The sequence below is a fragment of the Petaurus breviceps genome, unplaced genomic scaffold (assembly GCF_028583685.1).
Source record: "Petaurus breviceps papuanus isolate PSGF00001 unplaced genomic scaffold, PetGlider_PUasm1.0 90849, whole genome shotgun sequence".
Taxonomy (NCBI): domain Eukaryota; kingdom Metazoa; phylum Chordata; class Mammalia; order Diprotodontia; family Petauridae; genus Petaurus; species Petaurus breviceps.
In genome coordinates this window covers 17,670,925-17,690,937 of record NW_027187361.1, presented here as the reverse complement: position 1 = coordinate 17,690,937, position 20,013 = coordinate 17,670,925, and the positions used below count along the sequence as shown (strand labels likewise).

At 41.2% G+C, this 20,013-nt stretch overlaps 1 protein-coding gene across 1 annotated transcript in view; it reads right to left on the bottom strand.

The window, feature by feature from the left end:
* Positions 1-20,013, bottom strand: part of CYFIP1 (cytoplasmic FMR1 interacting protein 1) — a 174,961-nt gene that overhangs the window by 93,734 nt on the left and 61,214 nt on the right. The window contains exons 4-12 of the mRNA XM_069072936.1: positions 18,828-18,905; positions 16,935-17,036; positions 16,010-16,191; positions 9,153-9,249; positions 8,890-9,018; positions 6,195-6,299; positions 5,811-5,902; positions 4,032-4,149; positions 1,962-2,084 (exon numbers count right to left, since the gene is read on the bottom strand). Coding sequence (XP_068929037.1) covers positions 1,962-2,084; positions 4,032-4,149; positions 5,811-5,902; positions 6,195-6,299; positions 8,890-9,018; positions 9,153-9,249; positions 16,010-16,191; positions 16,935-17,036; positions 18,828-18,905 — 1,026 coding nt within the window. The remainder of the gene's footprint in view (positions 1-1,961; positions 2,085-4,031; positions 4,150-5,810; positions 5,903-6,194; positions 6,300-8,889; positions 9,019-9,152; positions 9,250-16,009; positions 16,192-16,934; positions 17,037-18,827; positions 18,906-20,013) is intronic.

Sequence of the window (20,013 nt, the reverse complement as noted above, 5' to 3'; positions counted from 1 at the left end):
GCCTTCTTTAAAAAGTTACCAACATCCTCCTAATCACCCATGGTCTTTTTACTTCTCATTTCCTTAGCCTCAGCAGCATCTAATATTCCTGATTACTAAAATTACTTCCTTCTTTGGCTTGGAGACACTCCTGCTTATTCGCCTGTGTCTCCAACCATTTCCCTTTCGTTGGCTAGATCCCCATCCTCCTCTAAACACCTCATGAGAAGAGACAGGGAGGTCTCCCCACTGACTTTTGTTCTTTTCCATACTTTCCTTGACAATCTCATTCAATCTCTAGGCTTCGTCTATTCTCTCTATATAGAGGACACCCAAATCTCTTTTTTCTAGTCTCTCCTAAGTTCCAGATCTGCATCCACAAATTCCTAGGGGACACCTTGGCCCAAGTGCGCAACTAGCACCTCACACTCCTCATGTCCAAAGTCAAGCTGATTATCTTTCCTCCTGCTGGTAAAGCATTATTTCTGTCGGTAGCTCCACCATTCAATTCAATCAAACAAGCCTTTATTTAGTGCCAACTATATGGGAAGCCCTAGATTTCCCCCAGAGTCCTGCTTTTGAATATTCTCTCCTATTTTTGAGCTGTGCATATGCCATCGGTTACTAAGTCCTCCTACTGGCTCCACCATGACAATACTGGACGCTGTCCCCTCTTCTGTATTCCTGCTGAAACTATCATAGCAGAACCCCTCATCATCTCTTGTTTAGACTGCTGCAATAGCCCAGGTACAGGTCTTTCCACGTACAGTTTTTTTACCCTTTGAACCATCCTCCATATTGGTGTGAACTTTGTATGTCCTCTAGTAATTTGTACAGCAGGAGTTCAAGGAAAGTTTACTGCACTGATTGGGATAAGGTGAGCTCTGATGTCCCTTAACATGTCCCGAACATTCTACCTTTCACATGTATAGATCTAGTCATGTCATTCTGCTCAAAAACCTTCTGTGGCTCCCTACTCCCTAACAAGTAAAACCTGGCATATGAGAATCTTCACAATAATATACCTCTTCAATTTTATCTCACGTCATTTATTCACTATGTTCAGTAGGGTCCAGTCTGGATCACGTGCCCCCATATACCCTCCAGACTTTGCTCTCACCATAACAGAAAGCCCTTCTGGATTTCTGATCACACTCCTCCAAGTTGGTTGTGATTTTTCATGTCTTGGGCCTTGCTTAACCCTGTGTTTTAGGTCTCTTCTGTGCTTAGAGATTATTTTGTACTATAGTTATTAAGGGATATGTCATGTCCTTCTACTTGGATAGCCTTCTACCTCTGTGCAAGGGTAGAGTCCTCCCTAAACTTTGTATGTCCTCTAGCAATCGGTACAGAACTCTGAATAGGCAAGAGCTGAAGGAAAGTTTACCATGCTTGGTAGGCTAAGATGACCGCCGAGGTCCCTTTCAACCCAAACATTCTATGATACTATGTGAGAAATTAGGGTAAAAGTTTCCCTCTAGCTATTGAAAATATATTATAAAAATCTTTTAATGTCACTAAGGCAAAAAGAGAAGCATAAGGAAAAAAGTTCTAATTTGTAAGAGTCTAGTTTACACAATTTATAAATAACATGGTATATTTTTGCACAAAAAGGGAACAAGATTGCTGCAGACAGACATTTGGCCCAACTGCCTAATTCACTGAATAGATGCTTTCTACTTAAAAACTCGAGCTCCATTTATGAGAGACAAAAGGCATTAAAGAGATCGTTTTGAAAAAGATTAAAATTAGTTCTAACTAATATGGCCAAATTAAAAGACAATACAAAAGCGAAAGGCTTTCTGGTTTCTTCCTCACTCTTTTTCCCTACCTTGTTTACCATGTATTCAATTTATCCAAGGGTCAGAAATTAAGCACTTCTTCACAGATTCAACTGAATTCATTTCAAATGACTGAATTCTTGTGCTCTTAAGCCTTCATCAAGTTAAAAAAAATCCCTTTTTGGGGTAGAAAGGACATACCACTTCCATGACATGCGCGCTCCACTGCGACAGAAGCTGTAAGCCTTGGAGAGACAAATCGAAGAGTTTGCGATACTCGCCATCTGTCTTCTGAGCTTCCTGTCGTCCAGATCCAGTCACTACCTGAAATACGGCAAATAAACGCCCAAGTGTGAAGAACGGGACTGTGTGTAGTGCTAATTAATTTCTAAAAATAAAGAGATCTTTTTGGGGCTTCTCTGTTTGGGGCATTAACACTTCTCGGAAGGCCTTGAATGTATGCTGTCAAAATTCTGTGAATTAAACTCTAAACGCCCTGGTGACTGACATGGAAAGATTCAAGGAAAATCAGAGCAGTAATCAGTGCAAGGAAGCCCTGGGTCTCTCCCAGGCAGCTAAGGTAGAGGGTTCCCACTGGCCAAAGGGGTGGCCACCTCATCCCAAGCCATTCCTGCCTCTTCCCCCAGATTCAGATTCTCCCCAAATGAGCCTATATGATCCCCCTCACCCTAGGTACCACAATCATTAGCTACAGCTCTGTGAAATGGGCTTTTTCAATGAAACATTTTTTTTTAAATCACATACACAGAAGAAAGTTCAGAGTTAAATGTTTCATTTTTTAAAAATCACATACACAGAAGAGAACAGAAGAAAGTCACAGGCAAACAGTGCAGTTTTGATAAGCTGTCATAGATTTGATGGATTTAATTTAAATAGATTAAATTTAATAGATCTTTAACAAAAAAACTGTACATAACAAAAGTTAGGTTTCATATAGATATATAATTTTCTTTTATGAATTACTTTACTTGAATGTTCATGTTTGTAGACATAAATTCATAATAAAATAGAAAAATTTTTAAATAAAATATGTAAGTATGGTATGGGTTCTTAAGTTAGAAAATACAGCATAGACAGATGGGGATTCTGGAACAGAAGACTGGAACTATCAGACAAGATCACTTGTTGATGGATTTCTATGTGACTATTTTTTCTCTGTTACAAAGGAGAGTTCATGGTGTGTGTGTGTGTGTGTGTGTGTGTGTGTGTGTGTGTGTGTGTTGGGATATGACTATCATTTTAAAAAAAGAAAGCTATACATTTACATTTTACAAATAAGCTAACTAAACATACCACAAATTCATAAAGAATCTATTCCACTATTTCAAAAACAACCAAACAAACACGAGGCTGGAACTGGAGCTGGGCCAAGACCAGAGCCAAGACACGGATGGGTTACACTTCTCAGAATGAACAATGAACTAAGTAATGAATGAAAACACATTTATTAAGTGTATACTATGTGTAGAACACTCAGGATGCAAATAAGACAATCTTTGTTTGATGACCCTGCCTACTAACGAGGGAAAAACTACAAATAAGGGTTAGAAGGCAAGTCAAATGGAAAGATCCTGTGGCTCTTAGGGTAAAATAGCAATGCATTTTAAGCATGTCCAGATCACCTAACAGCATAGTCTACACAGCTCAAGGAAGGATGTCCTACCTACCTTGCTAACCAATAGATCACGTTTGGACCAATGTAGAGCTGATAAGAGACGTGCTCTACGCACCAATTTGTCCACTTAGAGAAATGCAAGTTTACATTCAAGTAATACCTGCCAACTTTATCAGGAAGAACTACTTAGGAACTGATTCCCTGTAGAAGAGTTACTGGAAAAAAGCTGTGTACCATACTAGAGTATCAGGTAGAAAGCTGGGGAGCACTTACACCCAAGGATTCAGCGGAAGGAGGCAAAAATGCAATGAATGACAGGACTGATGTGTTATTTTTTTTCATTAGAGACCTTTCTACTGCCTGAAAGTGTCATCACCTTTCTCTGAAGTTTTGTGCGTCTTAAATTATTTTCCCCTTTTCCTCCTGCCAAGAAGTACAATTTCTGCATGTTTTCACTCACTCAGCAACACACTATGAACGACCACGTTGAGGCTCCTAAGACTTTTGTGTTAAAGACAGTATTGCAGACCCTAGTTTGTAGTTTCAGGCTTGTCTGTCGCTCTTCCTGCGGATCAATCCACCGGGTATGCGGCAGGGGTAAAGAAAGTCAACAGCATCTTTGTCACGCCACTGACCTCATTATTGCTGTAGCGGGCCAGCTCCGAGATGAAGCGCATGTGGTCCTCCCTTATCTGGATCATTTGCTCACAGATGTTGTACTGGGGACTACTACTGGAAGACGTGCATGTCCATCTATTTGAAGTGGGGGCAGAATTTTAGTTGGCGTGAAGCAAAAACATGGCACCACCAAATTGTCATGACTGCATCGAAACTTCCTCCACATACCGCTGCTGTACCTTCTCACGTGAAACTTCCTTAAAATCCCACCTTCTAAAGAAAGCCTTCCCAGGTGGCACAATGAATAGAGCACCTGCCCCGGAGTCAGGAGGACCTGAGTTCTTTGTATGGGGTCTCCTTACCCTGCCAATAAATGCTAGAAAAGTAGCCCTCCCTCAAGGGCCCGATCCTATGTACGGATCAGCATGGGAGCTCTGACTTCTATTTCCAACCTGGTCCTGCTTGCCCCTACTAAAGCAGCTGATGGCAGCTGCTGCTAGTGCAGGGCTCACCTTCCTGCTACCTGACAGAACACGTCAGCTTAGCTCACTGCCACTCAGAACTCAAGCAATCCACCAGCTGTAGCCCCCTACAACAGTGTGTACCGGCACATACCACCATGCCTGGACGAGAATTTTTTCTAAACATTCTTTCAGAAAAATCTTCCTCAATGCATTATCAAGAAAATATGAAATATATGCTTTCCTAACATTTTTAAGGAAAATACTTTTTTGGAGAGAGGAAGGGGGAAACCAGACTATGATCTCATCAGTATAAGGAATTCCTGGTGAAGAAAACTACTCTTTTGCATGCAGATATGCACCTTCTCTGCAACCTGGATTATGACTGCCTTGGGACAATGCAAGTTTAAGTGATTTGCCCATGGTTATACCTACAGCATGGGCAGTAGCGGGGGTTTGAAAGAAGTGGGGTGACATGGTGGGAAAGAGACTACTCAACGGCTCTGAATACAAAAGACTTGAATACAAAAAAGGCTCTGAATACAAAAGAGTCCAAATTCTGCCTCTCACCATTTCTGAGGCCTTAAACAGGCATTTATTCTTTCTGTGCCTCAGTGTCCTCATCTGTAAAATCAGGGTGCTGGAATTGATGGCCTCTCACATCCCTTCCAGATCTAACCTAGGAACCCATTCATTCATTCAAAAAACATTTATTAAGTACCTATTACATACCAGGCACTGTGCTAAGGGTTGGGGATACAAAAAGGCAAAAGACAGTTACCATCAAGGGACTCAGAGGCCAGCTCTCCCTTTGCTAGGCTACAGCTGCCCTGTGCAAAGCACACCAATTTAATATTGCTTTTTCTTGATGACTCGGGGTTATTAAAAATAGCAGTTATTACACTTAGTTACAATAGAGGAGAGCATGCTCTTACACAGATGCTGAGTTCTGTAGGTCTCTTTGCCCTCACACTCAATGGCACTGAATTACTGTATTTTTAGAACTCAAATGCATCTTCCCTTGATGTTTGCCTATCGGTTCTTACCACTATGAGTGCACCTGCCTCTCTAATTTACTGCTTTCACAGTCTTTTGGTGTCTAAGAAAACAGGTAACCAAACACACAGAACTGTGAGTGATATAAGGCTACTGGATTAAGCTCCGCAAAGTAAAATACTTTTCCTACAAAATAACGTGGGCTTTGAGAGCAGCTTCTCAGAGATCGGGTTCTGCTTACAGCCGTGTTCTCAGCTGGGTTCTAGAGGGCTGAAGGGGAAGCTAGCATTAAGTAGGGCAGCACAAATCTGGCAGGTTCACGTTATAATGGACTCCTACCGAGACTTGTTTTCCTCATAGTGGGCACTGGTCTTGATGTATCGTGCCAATTCAATCTGCATGTCACCAAACAGTGGAACCACCTGAAGTTGCTGCATTCAAAAGAGAAAAGAGAGGAATGTCACCGCACATGGTCATTTACCAAAGATCTACAGTCTCCCTCCTCTGTGAAGAAGACCGCTTCTTTATGGCCAGGCGCTCTCCCTTTCACCTGGCCAACCAATAGTGCCAAACGGCAGCAAGGCAGTGACTGGAGAAGAAAACCTTCCCCTTCATGATGGGCCTGCTCTGTGCCAAGGGATGGGGACACAAGCAGAGCCACAATAACGTTCTTCAACGCCACTTATCCACATCAAATAGTTCAAATGACCGAAATTAACTCACCTTAAAGAACTTGTCTATTTTAGTTAAATTTATTCTTTTCTTGGCATCTAATTTGTAGATATTACTGACACTTCCATCCATCAGGTACAGTCCAAATCCCATCACCTGTAGAATAACAAAATGTCTCCATAAGACTTTGATATGCACATTTAATCACCCTAAACACCATGTCACATACACTATAATTGTTTAATTTTAAATAAAAATTTATTCTTTATACATAAAACACTTTTTTTTGTTGCTTTTTAAGTGACTTGACCAAGGTCACACGGCTAGTTTTTATGTTAAGTGTCTGAGGTTAGATTTGAACTCGGGTCCTCCCAACTCCAGGGCCAGTGCTCTATTCACTGCGCCACCTAGCCACCCCTACATAAAACATTTTTAATCGAGAATTATCATTCCTCTACAACAAAAGATTTTTTTTTGCACGTGCTATTGTTTAACTGCTCTATTTTTATCTGCTAAGTCTCATCAAACACAATTGTTAAATGTTTTAGACATGGCTGAACAATACAGGGCTTCTCAAAGTTGTTACAAATAGTTCCTGAATCATCGAGCTACGATTCTTCAATTGTTCCGTGTCAATGTAGGAATTTCAGAATTAGCATTCACAGAACAACTGAAGTTTAATGCGTTAGATTAGAGATTATCCCCAGAGTATAAGTAACAGGGACCATTCCACACAGGCACCTGTTTCTTCAAGGATGCTTTGCAAACAGCATCACATACCACCCATCTTTCCCAAGTCAAAATTATGGGGAAAATGAAATAAAGTGAGTTCCTGCTTTTGCTTCAGAATATCGCAAAGCACAGGGAACCCCCAGTGTATGAATGGGTTGTGCTTCAAAAGTTAATCTGCATGTCAGTTGTTAGAAATCTGGAATTCATTTTCCAATGGAAATGAGCATGGTTAGGTACCCAAATTAACCTACAAAATTCTATGCTCTCCATAATGAGGCCAAACTAAAATCTCATCAGCCTCTAACATACTGATTCTATAAAAAAAGGCATTTCAAGGTCCAAGAGGAGCCAGCAGGAACACATCCCCATCCCCATCCCGTGAAGAAAGATTCCACTTTGTCCAACTGGTCCCGCTCTGACATGGGCAGAGATGATATGAGGAGGATTATTAACAGGACAGGCTTCAGTGAAATGGTTAGGGCTATACCAGCAGCAGCTGGGAATAAACAGCCTCGGCTTAATCAGGGAGCAGAAGACAAAGTTACAGAATATGGGCACAGGGAAAGATGGGGAGGGGTGGAAGTTATACATGTCTTCTAAAAGCCGAGTGTTCCATTACAGACACATTGTGTCTGCGATGACTGACTTAGACTGTCTGGGCTCTTCTCAGCAACGCAGGCTTATAAAACATCTCCAGAAGACTCCACATCCAGAGCAAGAACTATGGATTCTGAAAGCAGACTGAAGCAAACTACTCGCTCTCTCATTGTCATTTGGTTTTGTTTCTTCTTTCTTGCTGTTCATTTCGTTGGTTATAATTCTTTACAACTTGACTAATGTTTAATGTGAAGTCATATGCAGAACCTTTATCAGACTGCATGCCCTCATGGGGGAGAGGAGAGAAGAGAGGGAGGGGGAGAAAATTTAGAACTCAAGAACTTGTGCAATTGAATGTCGTAAAATAAAACTAAGTAAGTTTAAAAACAAAAACCAAAAAAAAGCTAAGTGTCCTCAAGTCAAGAGAGAGTCTGTCCTGCTGCTCTATTAAAAAGAAACTAAAGGGGCCCCTAGGTGGCACAGTGAATAGAGCACCAGCCCTGGAGTCAGGAAGACCCGAGTTCAAATCCAGCCTCAGACACTTGACACACTTATTAACCACAGGACCTTGGGCAAGTCACTGAACCCCAATTGCCCTGCCTTCCTGCTTTCCCCCCTCCAAAAAGAAAAAAAAAACACTAAAATTCAGCTAAATTTAAAATATCAATCAAATAAGTATTAAGTACCTACTATGTGCTAAGCCCTGGGGAAAAAGACAAATGTGAACTATCCCCCTCTTCAAGGAGCTTACATTCTAATGAGAAAGACCATATAAAAGGACATACAGAATACATACAAAATGATAGAAGGTAGGTTAGTACAACACAAGAAAAAATACATGCAATTACTATGTCTCTTTAACAACAGTCCAATTTAAGCAAAATGGTATTTCAATTTAGGATCCTGCCTAAGAGACGCACTGTGGAAATGCCAGACTTGGGGGAAGCGTTAACCTGTGCCTGACATCTCCTAGTTGTGTGGCCTTGAGAAAGTCATTTCTGCCTGATGTACTTACTGCCACTTGAAACATCACCCCCAAGAATGACCCCGAACGATGATTAACAAATGGAGTCTAACAACAAAAGTGCTCTGACAAAACCTATTTTGCAGAAATAAGTCATACTTTATCCTGCATGCCATCTGATCCATTCATCTCCTGACTCAAAAGCACATTTTCTTCTAAAGCATAGCTATAATTATACCCCGCTGCTTCCAATTTGCGCAACACACAAATCAGAAATTTGTCACGAACCTGCACTGTGCCTGTTAGGTAGAGGGAGGAAAATGCCTTGATAAGCTCATAAATGAGCACAAGAAGAAAGAAGGGCATTTGTCAGAACGGCTCCTGCTCTGTGATTTGATGAGAACACACACTGTTCCCTCACTGCGGTCTAAGGCTCACTCCCACACAACTTACTTTCAGAAGCATGTGTTTCTCACTGGGTGTCAAGTACATTTTATTCTCATAGTAGTCCACGCACAAATTTACAATGTCTGCAAGGAGCTCTTCATAACCAGCAATCACCTCGAGCTGTTGCTGTAGAGACTGGAAGACAAAAAATGAGAACATCTGCGCCCACTGATTCCGCCCACCAGCCAACCCGTGGGCCATTGGCTGCCACGGCATCTGTGCACGCAGATGTAATTGGGCTTGACTCAACAGCGATGGTGGAAGCTTACTTGGGTAATCTTGTTGTGGTTCGCCAGGAACATGGAGAGGTTCTGGGACTCTTGGATGGACTGTGGGTCGGCCATTTTACGCAAAAACTGAGCAGCTCTTTGAAAGGAAAAAAAAAAGGGGGGCAGGGGGTTATTTCCAAGAAGACAACACAATTCCATCTGAATATTTTAAAACTAGATATGCATAAGTTAAAGGGGGATGATAATTGAATCCTAACACAATTATCTATGGAAAACTGGATTTACAGACGCATTCCATTCAAATTCACTAAAGTTTCTCCTCTCCTAAATGATCTAATCTCCTAAATCTAAGGTTCTTAGAGTTCATGAATTAATATTCCAAAAAATTAGTTCTGATAACTCTCTCTCTATATATATATATAGACTCTCTCTATATAGAGAGATATATCTATATATCGATATATATATATAGAGAGAGAGAGAGATATCTATATATATATACAGAATTAGTTTCCTTTTTCTATGTCTTTTACTTTATGTATTTAAAAATAACATTCTAAGAAAAGGTCTATAGATTTCACTAGACTGCCAAAGGGATCCATGAGGACAAAAAGGGTTGTGAACCCCTTTCCAAAACAAAGGATGATTCCCTGCCAGGCTCACTCAGTAAGGTGCTATCTTTCCTTTGTCAATAATTCACAGAATTTAGAGTGGGAAGGAATCTTTTAGGTGATTCAGATCTACCACTTTCTCTTTATATATGAGAAGCTAGAGAGGTTAAAGTAATTGCCCAGGAGTACACAGGCAGCAAGCAGGCAAGCTGAGATTCTAACCAAGCCCTCTGACTACAAATCAGAGCTCCTCCCACTAAACAAAACTGCCATCTATTAAAGTCCTAACTGGCTTATGCTTAAATGTTCTAACAAAAATTCACTCATTAATGAGACTGACCCTTCATCTCGTCCTCCATCATCACCGGCAAATTCTATCGATGCTGAACCAGTAAGCTAGGCTAGCTAGCTTAAGTGGATCTGTACACAACTGAAAACCTTCAGGGACATGGCAAGAAATCCCTCTTCTCCCCATTTCAGATCTGCTTTATCTCTTGTCTCCTGCCCAAAAGTTCTGCTCTGATGTCAACAGACTGTAAGCTCTTTGAGGGCAGATGCTGTTTAGTCATTTCCTCTGCATCCCTAGGCATAAGTAAAGTGTTTGGCACATAATTCATGCTCCCTAAATTCCTGCTGATTCTCTGATTTGAGGTAATCCTGGGTTCTCAAAGGCTATCCCAGTGGAGCGCAGGCTTTGCAAGATCCTATCAAGCTGAATAAGGCTAGAACACGGGTCCAATGTTTAGATGTCTAACTTTCAAGGGCCAGCCCAGCTCAACGAGGAGCGGCTCATCACCAGAAGTCTGGCTACAGGGTGACTTTTCTTCAACCACAGCAACTGTGCACTGTCCAGTAAGACACAGGGAAGACAATACCAAACCCAACAAAAGTGATGCTTTGTTCAGATGTTTTCAGTTGGGTCTGACTCTTCCTGACCCCATCTGGGATTTTCTTGGCAAAGATCCTGGAGTGGTTTGCCATTTCTTTCTAAAGCTCATTTCATGTATGAGAAACTGAGGCAAAGAGGGGTCAGAGAGCTAGTGTCTGAGGCCACATTTGAGTGCAGGAAGATGTGTCTTCTTGACTCACAGCCCAGCATTCTATTCACTGAATCGCCCAGCTCCCCAGTGAAAGTGGATCCACTCAAAGAAATGACGTTTCTTATGTATCAGTTATTTCTTACTATTTTCTCCATATGATTCTTCCATGTGCACGGTCTCTTTTCTCTACTCCCCAAGTATGATTACCTATGAAAAAGGAACTATAGCGAACAGAAAATGTCTCCTGGTGGTCCCCAAGTTTTAAAAGTAGATGACTACTTTTTACTTCACCACGGAGTAGAAAAAATTTACATCCAAGTCAAAGTGAGGTGCTATTGGTGGCTGTTCAAAAAGTATAGGGAGGGGGTGGCCGGGTGGCTCAGCGAGTAAGAGCACCAGCTCCAGGGTCGGGATGACCTGGGGATCAAATCCAGGCTCAGATACTCAGCACCACACCCAGAAATAACTGGCCATGTAACCTTGAGCAAGTTACTTAACCCCAATTGCTTTAAAAAAAAAAATTTTTTTTTAAGTATAGGGAAAGGGCCATGACAGGATGTTGTAGCAGAAAGAATGGTGGACTTTGAATCAGGAAGACTATTCATTCAAACTCCCATTCTACCACTGACTAGCTATGTGACCTTGGGTGAGTCACTTAATTTCTCTGATGCTCAATTTCCTCGTCTACTGTTTTTGTGAGAACAAAGGAGACAACGTACGTAAAGTGATCTATCAGTGTCAGCTTATGAAGATCTCAGCAACATGAGCACTTCCCCTAACAGGTATGTTTTGCAACATTCATGCTTGCCTATGCTTTGTGGTTCACCCATATCTAGGACCCTACCCAACCTGCTGGGACCTCACCTGCATTCCTTTGCCATCAACAGGGCACCATCTGAACACACACTCTCCACTCATCAGCCCTTACCACATCCTGAGATATAAGACGACCATCTTTTTTCATTTATATATTCCTTTGATGACGTCCTTTAAACCTCTTCTGCTGAGTATCTGCTGGATCTTTTTATGGCTGATATATACTTCTTAATCAGCCTTCTGGGTCATCCTCAACCTCAACCCTTTAGATGCTTTAATTCTTCAACTCTCAGCTATACAAGAATAACTGTAAGAACATCTATGCTTTAAAAACGGGGGAGGAGGGGCCCTCGTCTTGGGGAGAAATTTGAAAAAAAATGTGATTTCCCAGAGAAAATCCCGTTGACTGTCCATTTACAGTGTCCTTCTAAGCCAGGTACCAACTGAGAGATGAGCCATAGGACTGTCCATCCACCTGCCTGTTACCATCTGGGCAATAAGCACCCTGAAGTCCTCTGAATCTGCTCTAAGTGGGTCAAACTCTACTGAATGATTAGGCATCTTATTTTAGAGGCTTTGTAATGGTCCATAGCTTGATGCAATTTAGCACAATGTATACTGTCTAAATACAGTTATCAGGAACCTTGGGTATGGGCAATTCCTCTCAATGAAATCAGCTACATAATTGTAGGGAATGTCCTTGGCAAAAATATTATAACTTGGGGAGAGTTAGGTGGCACAGTGAATAGAGCACTGGCCCTGGAGTCAGAAGGACCTGAGTTCAAATCCAGCCTCAGACACAACACTTAGTAGCCTTGTGACTTTGGGCAAGTCACTTACCCCAAATGCCCTGCCCTCCCCCCTCTAAAAAGCAAAAAAAGAAAAAGAAAAAGAAAGAAAGAATATTATATCTTGCAGGATATTAATAACCAGAGACTTGTTCAAAGAACAAGGCTATCACTGTTGTCATAGCACTCAAGGACTCTTGTATAATTTTGATATATAAACAGGAGTCACCTTGTTGGAGAACAGCCTAGAGGATTTTTGTATTTATCAAACAATGTTTTTTAAGAAGTCAACCAATAATAATAAGCACAAGGGACTCAAGTTCACTACATCTTTCAGTCAATTGACACAATTAACAATTAACTACGATGGTAAAGATGTGGTCTACTGTACAGTAAAGACAAACAACCTTGAAAGAATTAGGAAACTCTGATCAGTATAATCAGCTGTGATTCCAGAGGCCTCTACCCACCGCCAGAGAGAGAGGCTTAGGACCGAAGAGTGCAGGATCAGACATATTTTTATTGGACATGAATAATGGGGAAATTTGTTTGGCTCAACTACAGATGCTTCTAACATTGATTTTATTTTTCTTTTGTTCTCGGTGGTGGTGATGGTGGTGATGGTGGTGGTAGTGGTGATGGCGGTGATGGCGGTGGTGGTGGTGGTAGTGGTGATGGTGGTGGTGGTGGTGATGGTGGTGGTAGTGGTGATGGTGGTGATGGTGGTGATGGCAGTGATGGTGGTGGTAGTGGTAGAGGGGTGGGTGAGGGGCTGGGCTAAGAAGGAGAAAAGGCAGATTTTGACTGGTTTAAAAAATAAAATATAATTTATAAAAAACATATTGGACACCGTACCCTACCATTTGTGAAAGCCTGCCTATTTCCTTCCAAGTCATCAAAGATACATTCAGTAAGTATGTAGATTACTTACATAGATACTTTCCACAAACAGGAAAATCAGTGTAGAGGTGGGTAGTTACGAATGTCACTGAATTGCCTCGAGGGCATAAAATCAAGTCCAAGACCCTTTCAAGACCGAAGCTACCTTCTCCTCCTTCAGATACGCTCGCAATCAGTCCCTCGACAATTTAAAAATCAGGCTGTCTCCTCTGTATATATAAAGTCCAGCCCAGATGTCTTTCTGCTCTTTGCCTCCTCCGATGCCATTTCCACTTCCTCAAGAGACACATCTAGGACTCTGGCTCCCCTGCTCTTACTAATGAAAAGAATGTGTCAGGAAACGTAACACAGTTGAGAGATCTCTTCCATTTTTTTGCTTGTTTGCTGCTCAGGCTTAAACGCTTTGGGTTGATGTTCCCTAACTGGATCTCATAGCAAGCTTTTCCTTCCTTATTTTTCTTTCTACGGCTCCATTTTTCTCATGGAACAATACGGTTCATCCTCTTTCCCCACTCTTCTCCACACACCAGCTTCTTAGACCGTCGACACTAGCACTGCCGTTAGTAAGCACATCTCACTGCTTTGCAGATAAACCATGTGTTTGCTGACTGAAGCCCTTTTAGTCTCTGTGAGTCTCCTCATTATGATAACTGACTCCTATCAATTGAACTTTTATGCAGAATTGCACTTTTCTCTGCACACCTCTCATTTTTCAGTGTCAGTCCCGTAAAGTTGTTTTAATTAGACACCCTACCTCTTTTCTCATTTTTATTGCTTCTTTTAATTTTCTAAGCAATGTGACTACACATAGACAATTCAATATCCCCAACATCAGCAACAAGCCATTTCCTGTCTGTTAAAATATAATACATAAATAAAGTAATCTATCTCGATTTTCTATGATATTAATTAGAACTCAGCATATCTAATGCCTCATGATTATTCTATTGAAGATAACAACCTTGATATGGACTTGTGAGTCTCCAATGTAGTCTGTCTTTGGTTTCTCAATCCTTACTACTATTTTCCAACATTTTTTGCCATTTTTGCCTAAGCCTACCTTTGAATTGAAGTCAGTGAATTATCAAAGTAGAGAAGTTGATTTAATGTGGAACATCTTATGAGTTCTATCTTTTTTTCTTTTGCTTTTTGGACAGGGGAGGGGAGGGCAATTGGGGTTAAGTGACTTGCCCAAGGTCACACAGCTAGGTTTTTGTGTCAAGTGTCTGAGGCCGGATCCGAACCCAGATTCGAGGTCTTCTATCTCTTTAGCATATGTTAGCATGTAAGCTACAATTATTTTCACAGTATATTCTTTTTGTAAATTATGACTATAAGCACATCATAAAGGTAACTAAACAGCCAATGAGACGATGTTTCTTGTTGTATTTGGACACATGATAAAACCAGCTCTGCCAACTCCTTTGTCTGCTTTTCCAAAGGGAGCTTTGGGAGCCACCCTTTCATATAGGACTAATTCCCTTTAGCTTGCTAGTTTTATTTATACTGATGATTTCAAGATTGAAATGATTCAACTTCTAGAATAGCCACTCAGTCACCGGACAAGGTTCTCACATTTATAGTATCACCAATTACAAGGTTAACATTTATATACTGTCTATTAACCATATGAATATAAGCATTCCCAGCTTCAGGCTGCAAGAGAAGTGGGCCACAAGGGCCGGAGGTCATTTTATAGTTTTCTTTGTTTCATGGGTTGCTATGACAATAATGATCTTGAACATGATGATGATAATTATATTTGAGGCAAAGACAATGACAGTAGTTTCCAGTCACAGTCCCTTTCCCACAGAAAGGTCCATGGCTCTCGGGAACAGGAGTATTACAACAGCTGCTAACAATGTGACGGACTGGGTCACATTTCAAAGTCAACTGGTTGAGAAGCCATAGATTTTCAAAACTGAGAGGAACCTTAAAGATCACCTGTTCCACCTCATCCCTCTAATTTTACAGTGAACAGAACACTGGCCCTGGAGTCAGGAGGACCTGAGTTCAAATCCAGGCTCAGACATTTAACACCTTGGACAAGTCACTTAACCCCAATTGCCCTTCCTTGCCCCCTCCAAAAAGAAAAAATAAAATAATTCTCTCCCTTCCTCTTCCCCTTGCATGATACCTTTTCATAATACCTTGTCAGCAAACAATGGCATGCATTCAAAGGATGCTTAATTCCTAAGATTTGCAGCCTGTGTGCAGCCCCTGAGGTATAGTGGTCAACTGGCAGAAATGGAAAAAAACCTACTTCCATGGTTAGACACTGAAGGACACAGATGTTTACTGTCAGACACATTTCTGAAGAAGCAGCCTCTGAATGCTAATCCAGCCTATTGCAGAATTCAGCACTGCCCATCTTTCTTCCAATATATACTGCTTATGATTTCTCAATTAGACAGTTCTTCTTGGGCAGGATATATTTTCTATTTCCAAATGAATTTCATGCCTCATGTGTGCATGTGATCAATAAATATTTGTTAATGGTGACAACATCCAAAGCTTAACTTGGAAAGAAATGTGTGTGTAATGGAGAGAGACAAAGAGAGAAATAGAAAGAGAATGTGTGATGCATGTATGGCCTGGTAGTCACTATTTACCAAGACACAGAACCCAAATGGCTGCCAGGACTTAACAATGGCTCCTGCCACACTGCAGGAAGCCTGTGCCATGGTGCGGTCCTGTGAGCACAGGTGCACCTTACTCTGGCTCCTGTCGCTGGCGCTCACCGTTTATACGCTGAGTGGTCATTCTTCACACTGCACTTCATATTTTTCAATTCATCCAGCACAGCAAACATGTTGATGAACTTGCCCAAGGTGATTAAATACGCTTCAGATACAAAGTCCTTCCTCCTTTCTGCATGGCACAGCCGTCTCACCTCCCCACAGAAACGTTCAATAGCATTTCTCTGTAGAGACAAGGAAAGAGGAGGAAAATTGCCAAGTCAATGAGAAAATGGTTTTGTATATTCCAGTAAGGAAGAAAAAATGCTTGTACACACACACCACACACACACACACACACACACCCCAAATAATAAGTGTAAGATAATTTTGGAGGAAATGGCACTAAAAACTGGGATATCAGGAAAGGCTTAATGTAAAACATGGTATTGAGCAAAAAAGAAAAAAAAGTTGTACAAAAGGCAATTGAGTTACACTGAAGGAAATGAGAAGCTTCCAAATGAAGAAGCAGGACTTTATACCCACAAAATGACCTGCTGTGAAGAGGTAAGCAACAACAGTCAAGTGTCTAGTGTGTGTGTGTGTGTGTGTGTGTGTGTGTGTATTAATATTAGTTTCCCCATTTTCCTGCAGTCCTATGTGGAAGTGAAGTCCCTTGTAACTAATACGTATTTTTTTTTTTGCTTTTTTGGAGGGCAGTTGGGGTTAAGTGACTTGCCCAAAGTCACACGGCTAGTTTTTGTGTTAAGTGTCTGAGGCCGCATTTGAACTCAGGTCCTCCTGCCTCCAGGGCCAGTGCTCTATTCACTACGCCACCTAGCCAGCCCCTAATATGTATTTTCACCAGCCAAACATCATAAGCTCATATACATCTTAAATTCGGATTTAGCAACATTCAACAGGAGCTGTAGGCTTGCCAGAATTTCTGCATACACTTTATTCCCCCGGCTTCTTTTTCTCTATTTACCTGAAAGTACATAAAGTTCATCAGTTTAGTGACTTCTGGTTCTAGCACCTCCACAGTCTTCTCATAAATCTCCACTCTGTTTGGTTGTTCATTGCATTTGACCTGAAGGAAAACAAAGTCACATATGGCATCAAGAATAAGAGAGTTATTCTCTTCACAAGCACTACTCCCTGACAGAAGCCCGGTCCCTGGAATACTTCTTTTAAAAAATAATATTTTAATTTTTCCCCAATTATATATAAAAATAATTTTTAACATTTGTTTTTTAAAATTTTTAGGTCCAAATTCTTTCCCTTCCTCCCACTCCTCCCTCAGACGGCAAGCAATCTGATACAGGTTATACATGAGCAATCATGTAAAAACATATTTCCATATTACTCATTTTGTGGAAGAAAATTCAAACCAAAAAGATAAAATAAAATAAGAAAGCAAAAAAAAAAGTATGCCTCGGTCTGCATCCAATTCCATCAGTTCTTTCTCTGGAGACAGAACATTTTTCATTATGAGTCCTTTGAGATTGTCCGCCTTGCTGAGCAGAGGCTGTTCCTGCCCTCGAGGATCTTAGCATTTTTAAATTTACCACTTCTTAAAATGCCTGGATTGCTTCAAGATTTGGCTCAACCTATACCAGGCTGCATGCCATCCTGGGAAGGGAGGGGGAGAAAATTTAAAACTTATGAAGTAAATGTTGAAGACTAAAAATAAATAAATTAGGGGAAAAAAAAGATTTGGCTCAAACAACAGCTTCTGAAAGAGGCCTTTTTGGGCTCCCCTCATTACTGGTGCCTTCCCTTAATGGTTACCTTTCTGCTCTTTTGTACTAATCTTCTACTGTCTATTTATATACAGGTTTTCACTCTTTGGAATTTAACTTTCTTTGGTTTCAGAGAAACATGGGGAGACCAGTATGAGCTGATACAAGCTGAAGAAAGAAGAGCCAAGAGAGTAATTTACCCGATAGGAGCATTGCAAATGCAGACATCTTTGAAAGACTTAAGAACTTTTATTAAGCACCTACTGTGTCTCAGCCACTGTGCTAAGAAATGGAGATAAAAAAAGGAAAAAGAAGTCCATGTTCTCACAGAGCTCACAGTCTAAGCAGGATTTCAGAGCCCTGGCAATGGGGCATGAACCTGCCTCCTGACAGAGGTGACAGATTCAGGGAATAGAGAAAGAAAAAACATTTTTGGACATGACTAATGAGAGAACCTGTTTTCTGTAACCAAGCATGTTTTTAATGAGTTTTGTTTTGTTTTGGTTTATTTCCCCCTGGGGTTGGGGGAGGGCGGAATGGGAGAAAGAGAAAAATAATATTTTGAAAATACAAAATTTTAATTTAAAAAATGCTAAGATCGGGGCAGCTGAGTGGTGCAGTGAATAGAGCACCGGCCCAGGAATCAGGAGGACCTGAGTTCTAATTCAGATTCAGACACTCAACACACTTACTAGCTGTGTGACCTTGGACAAGTTATTTAACCCCAATTGCCTTGCCCTACCCCTTCAAAAAATTTAAAAAGCTAAGATCCTTGAGGGCAGAATGGTCTCTGTATCGCCTTTGTCAAGCACAGTGCTTGTATTCTCTCCCCCAATGTGGGCTCAACCCTCCTCTCTGTCACAGCAGACAGTTTCAAGAATGTTAGTAAACAACCAAAGCCCAACTTTGTTGACCTCTTGGCACTTAGCTAAAATTTTCCTCAGACAAAAGTCCTCCAATCCATCACTGGTGCCATGTTTGAAACCGTCTGGCTTCACAGAAAGGATGGGAGAGGGACAGAGTGCGCTGCCCCAGGGACAGGTTGGGAGAGGGACAAGAGTGAGCTGCTCCAGGGACAGGATGGAGGATGGGCAGGGCTCGAAAGTCTTTAGAAACCACAACATTTAAAGTGTCTTTACCTGAGGAATGGCCCTGGAGCAGCTTCTCCATGTATACAGCATGACGGCATATTCTTGACCTTCCTCCAACATCTCATTCTATAACCAGACACAAAAATACAAGGGAATGTTATGGCACAAAAAATCTCCAAATGAAGGACAAGTGATTTAAAAAACTAAGGTGGAGAAATGAGTCAATCTTTTTAAAAAGGAACTGAAATCTCTATTTGCTGGACCGACTACTCTGAAGTGACTTCGATGGATGGAAAGGCCCAAAGGACCATGTGTCACAATCTGACAGACAGAGGCCAAAATGACCGGGCAGGTTAAATATATACACGGACATGTGTCTATGCAAGTAACGAAACAGTGCGGTTACAGTGATACATGAAAACAATGAAATCGGACCGACTTAAGCCCTGCAGAGAAACTGCACACCAGTCTCTGATTTCAGCTTCCCTTTCCCATGGCTTGAGTTCTCTGCTTCACGCAGATGAAAATGAAGACACCACTAGGTTATAAATGATACAACAAAGCCTCCAGAGCTCTCTGCCTCAGATCTTTTCATGCCAAACTCTTGCTAAACAATAAAGAAAGTTTTAACCAATGCTGACCTGGATTTAAGGCAGAATGGTGAAACCAAAACGAAAGCTGCTCTGGGCTCCAATGGAATGTTCAATATTTATCCTCCAGAGAAATGTAAATTTACATCTAAGTAGTACCTATAAACTTCTTCAAGTAGAACTACTTAGTAAAAAACAAAACTGACCCTTGCTTTCTAATATGGAAAAGAGATAGATACTAAAAAATAAATAAAAACAAGGGGCAGCTAGGTGGCACAGTGAATAGAGCACCGGCCCTGGCGTCAGGAGGACCTGAGCTCAAATCCGGCCTCAGACATTTTGACACTTAACTTGCTGGAACTAGCCAGCTAACCTTGGGCAAGTCACTTAACCCCAACTGTCTCGCCTTCCCCCCTCCAAAAAAAAAGAAATAAAAACAAAAGCCCACATCCCATCAGGGTATCAAAAGGAGGTAAATTTCCAAGAGTCACAAACGTCATGCTTGGTGTAAACTCTTTCTATTGTTGCTTTTCAATGATGCAGATGTGAAGGAGGTAGGAATAAAACAAATAACAGAACTAATTCTAAGTTTACTTTTCCTACTGTATATTTTTCTCTTGGTGAAAATGATATCACCTTTCCTT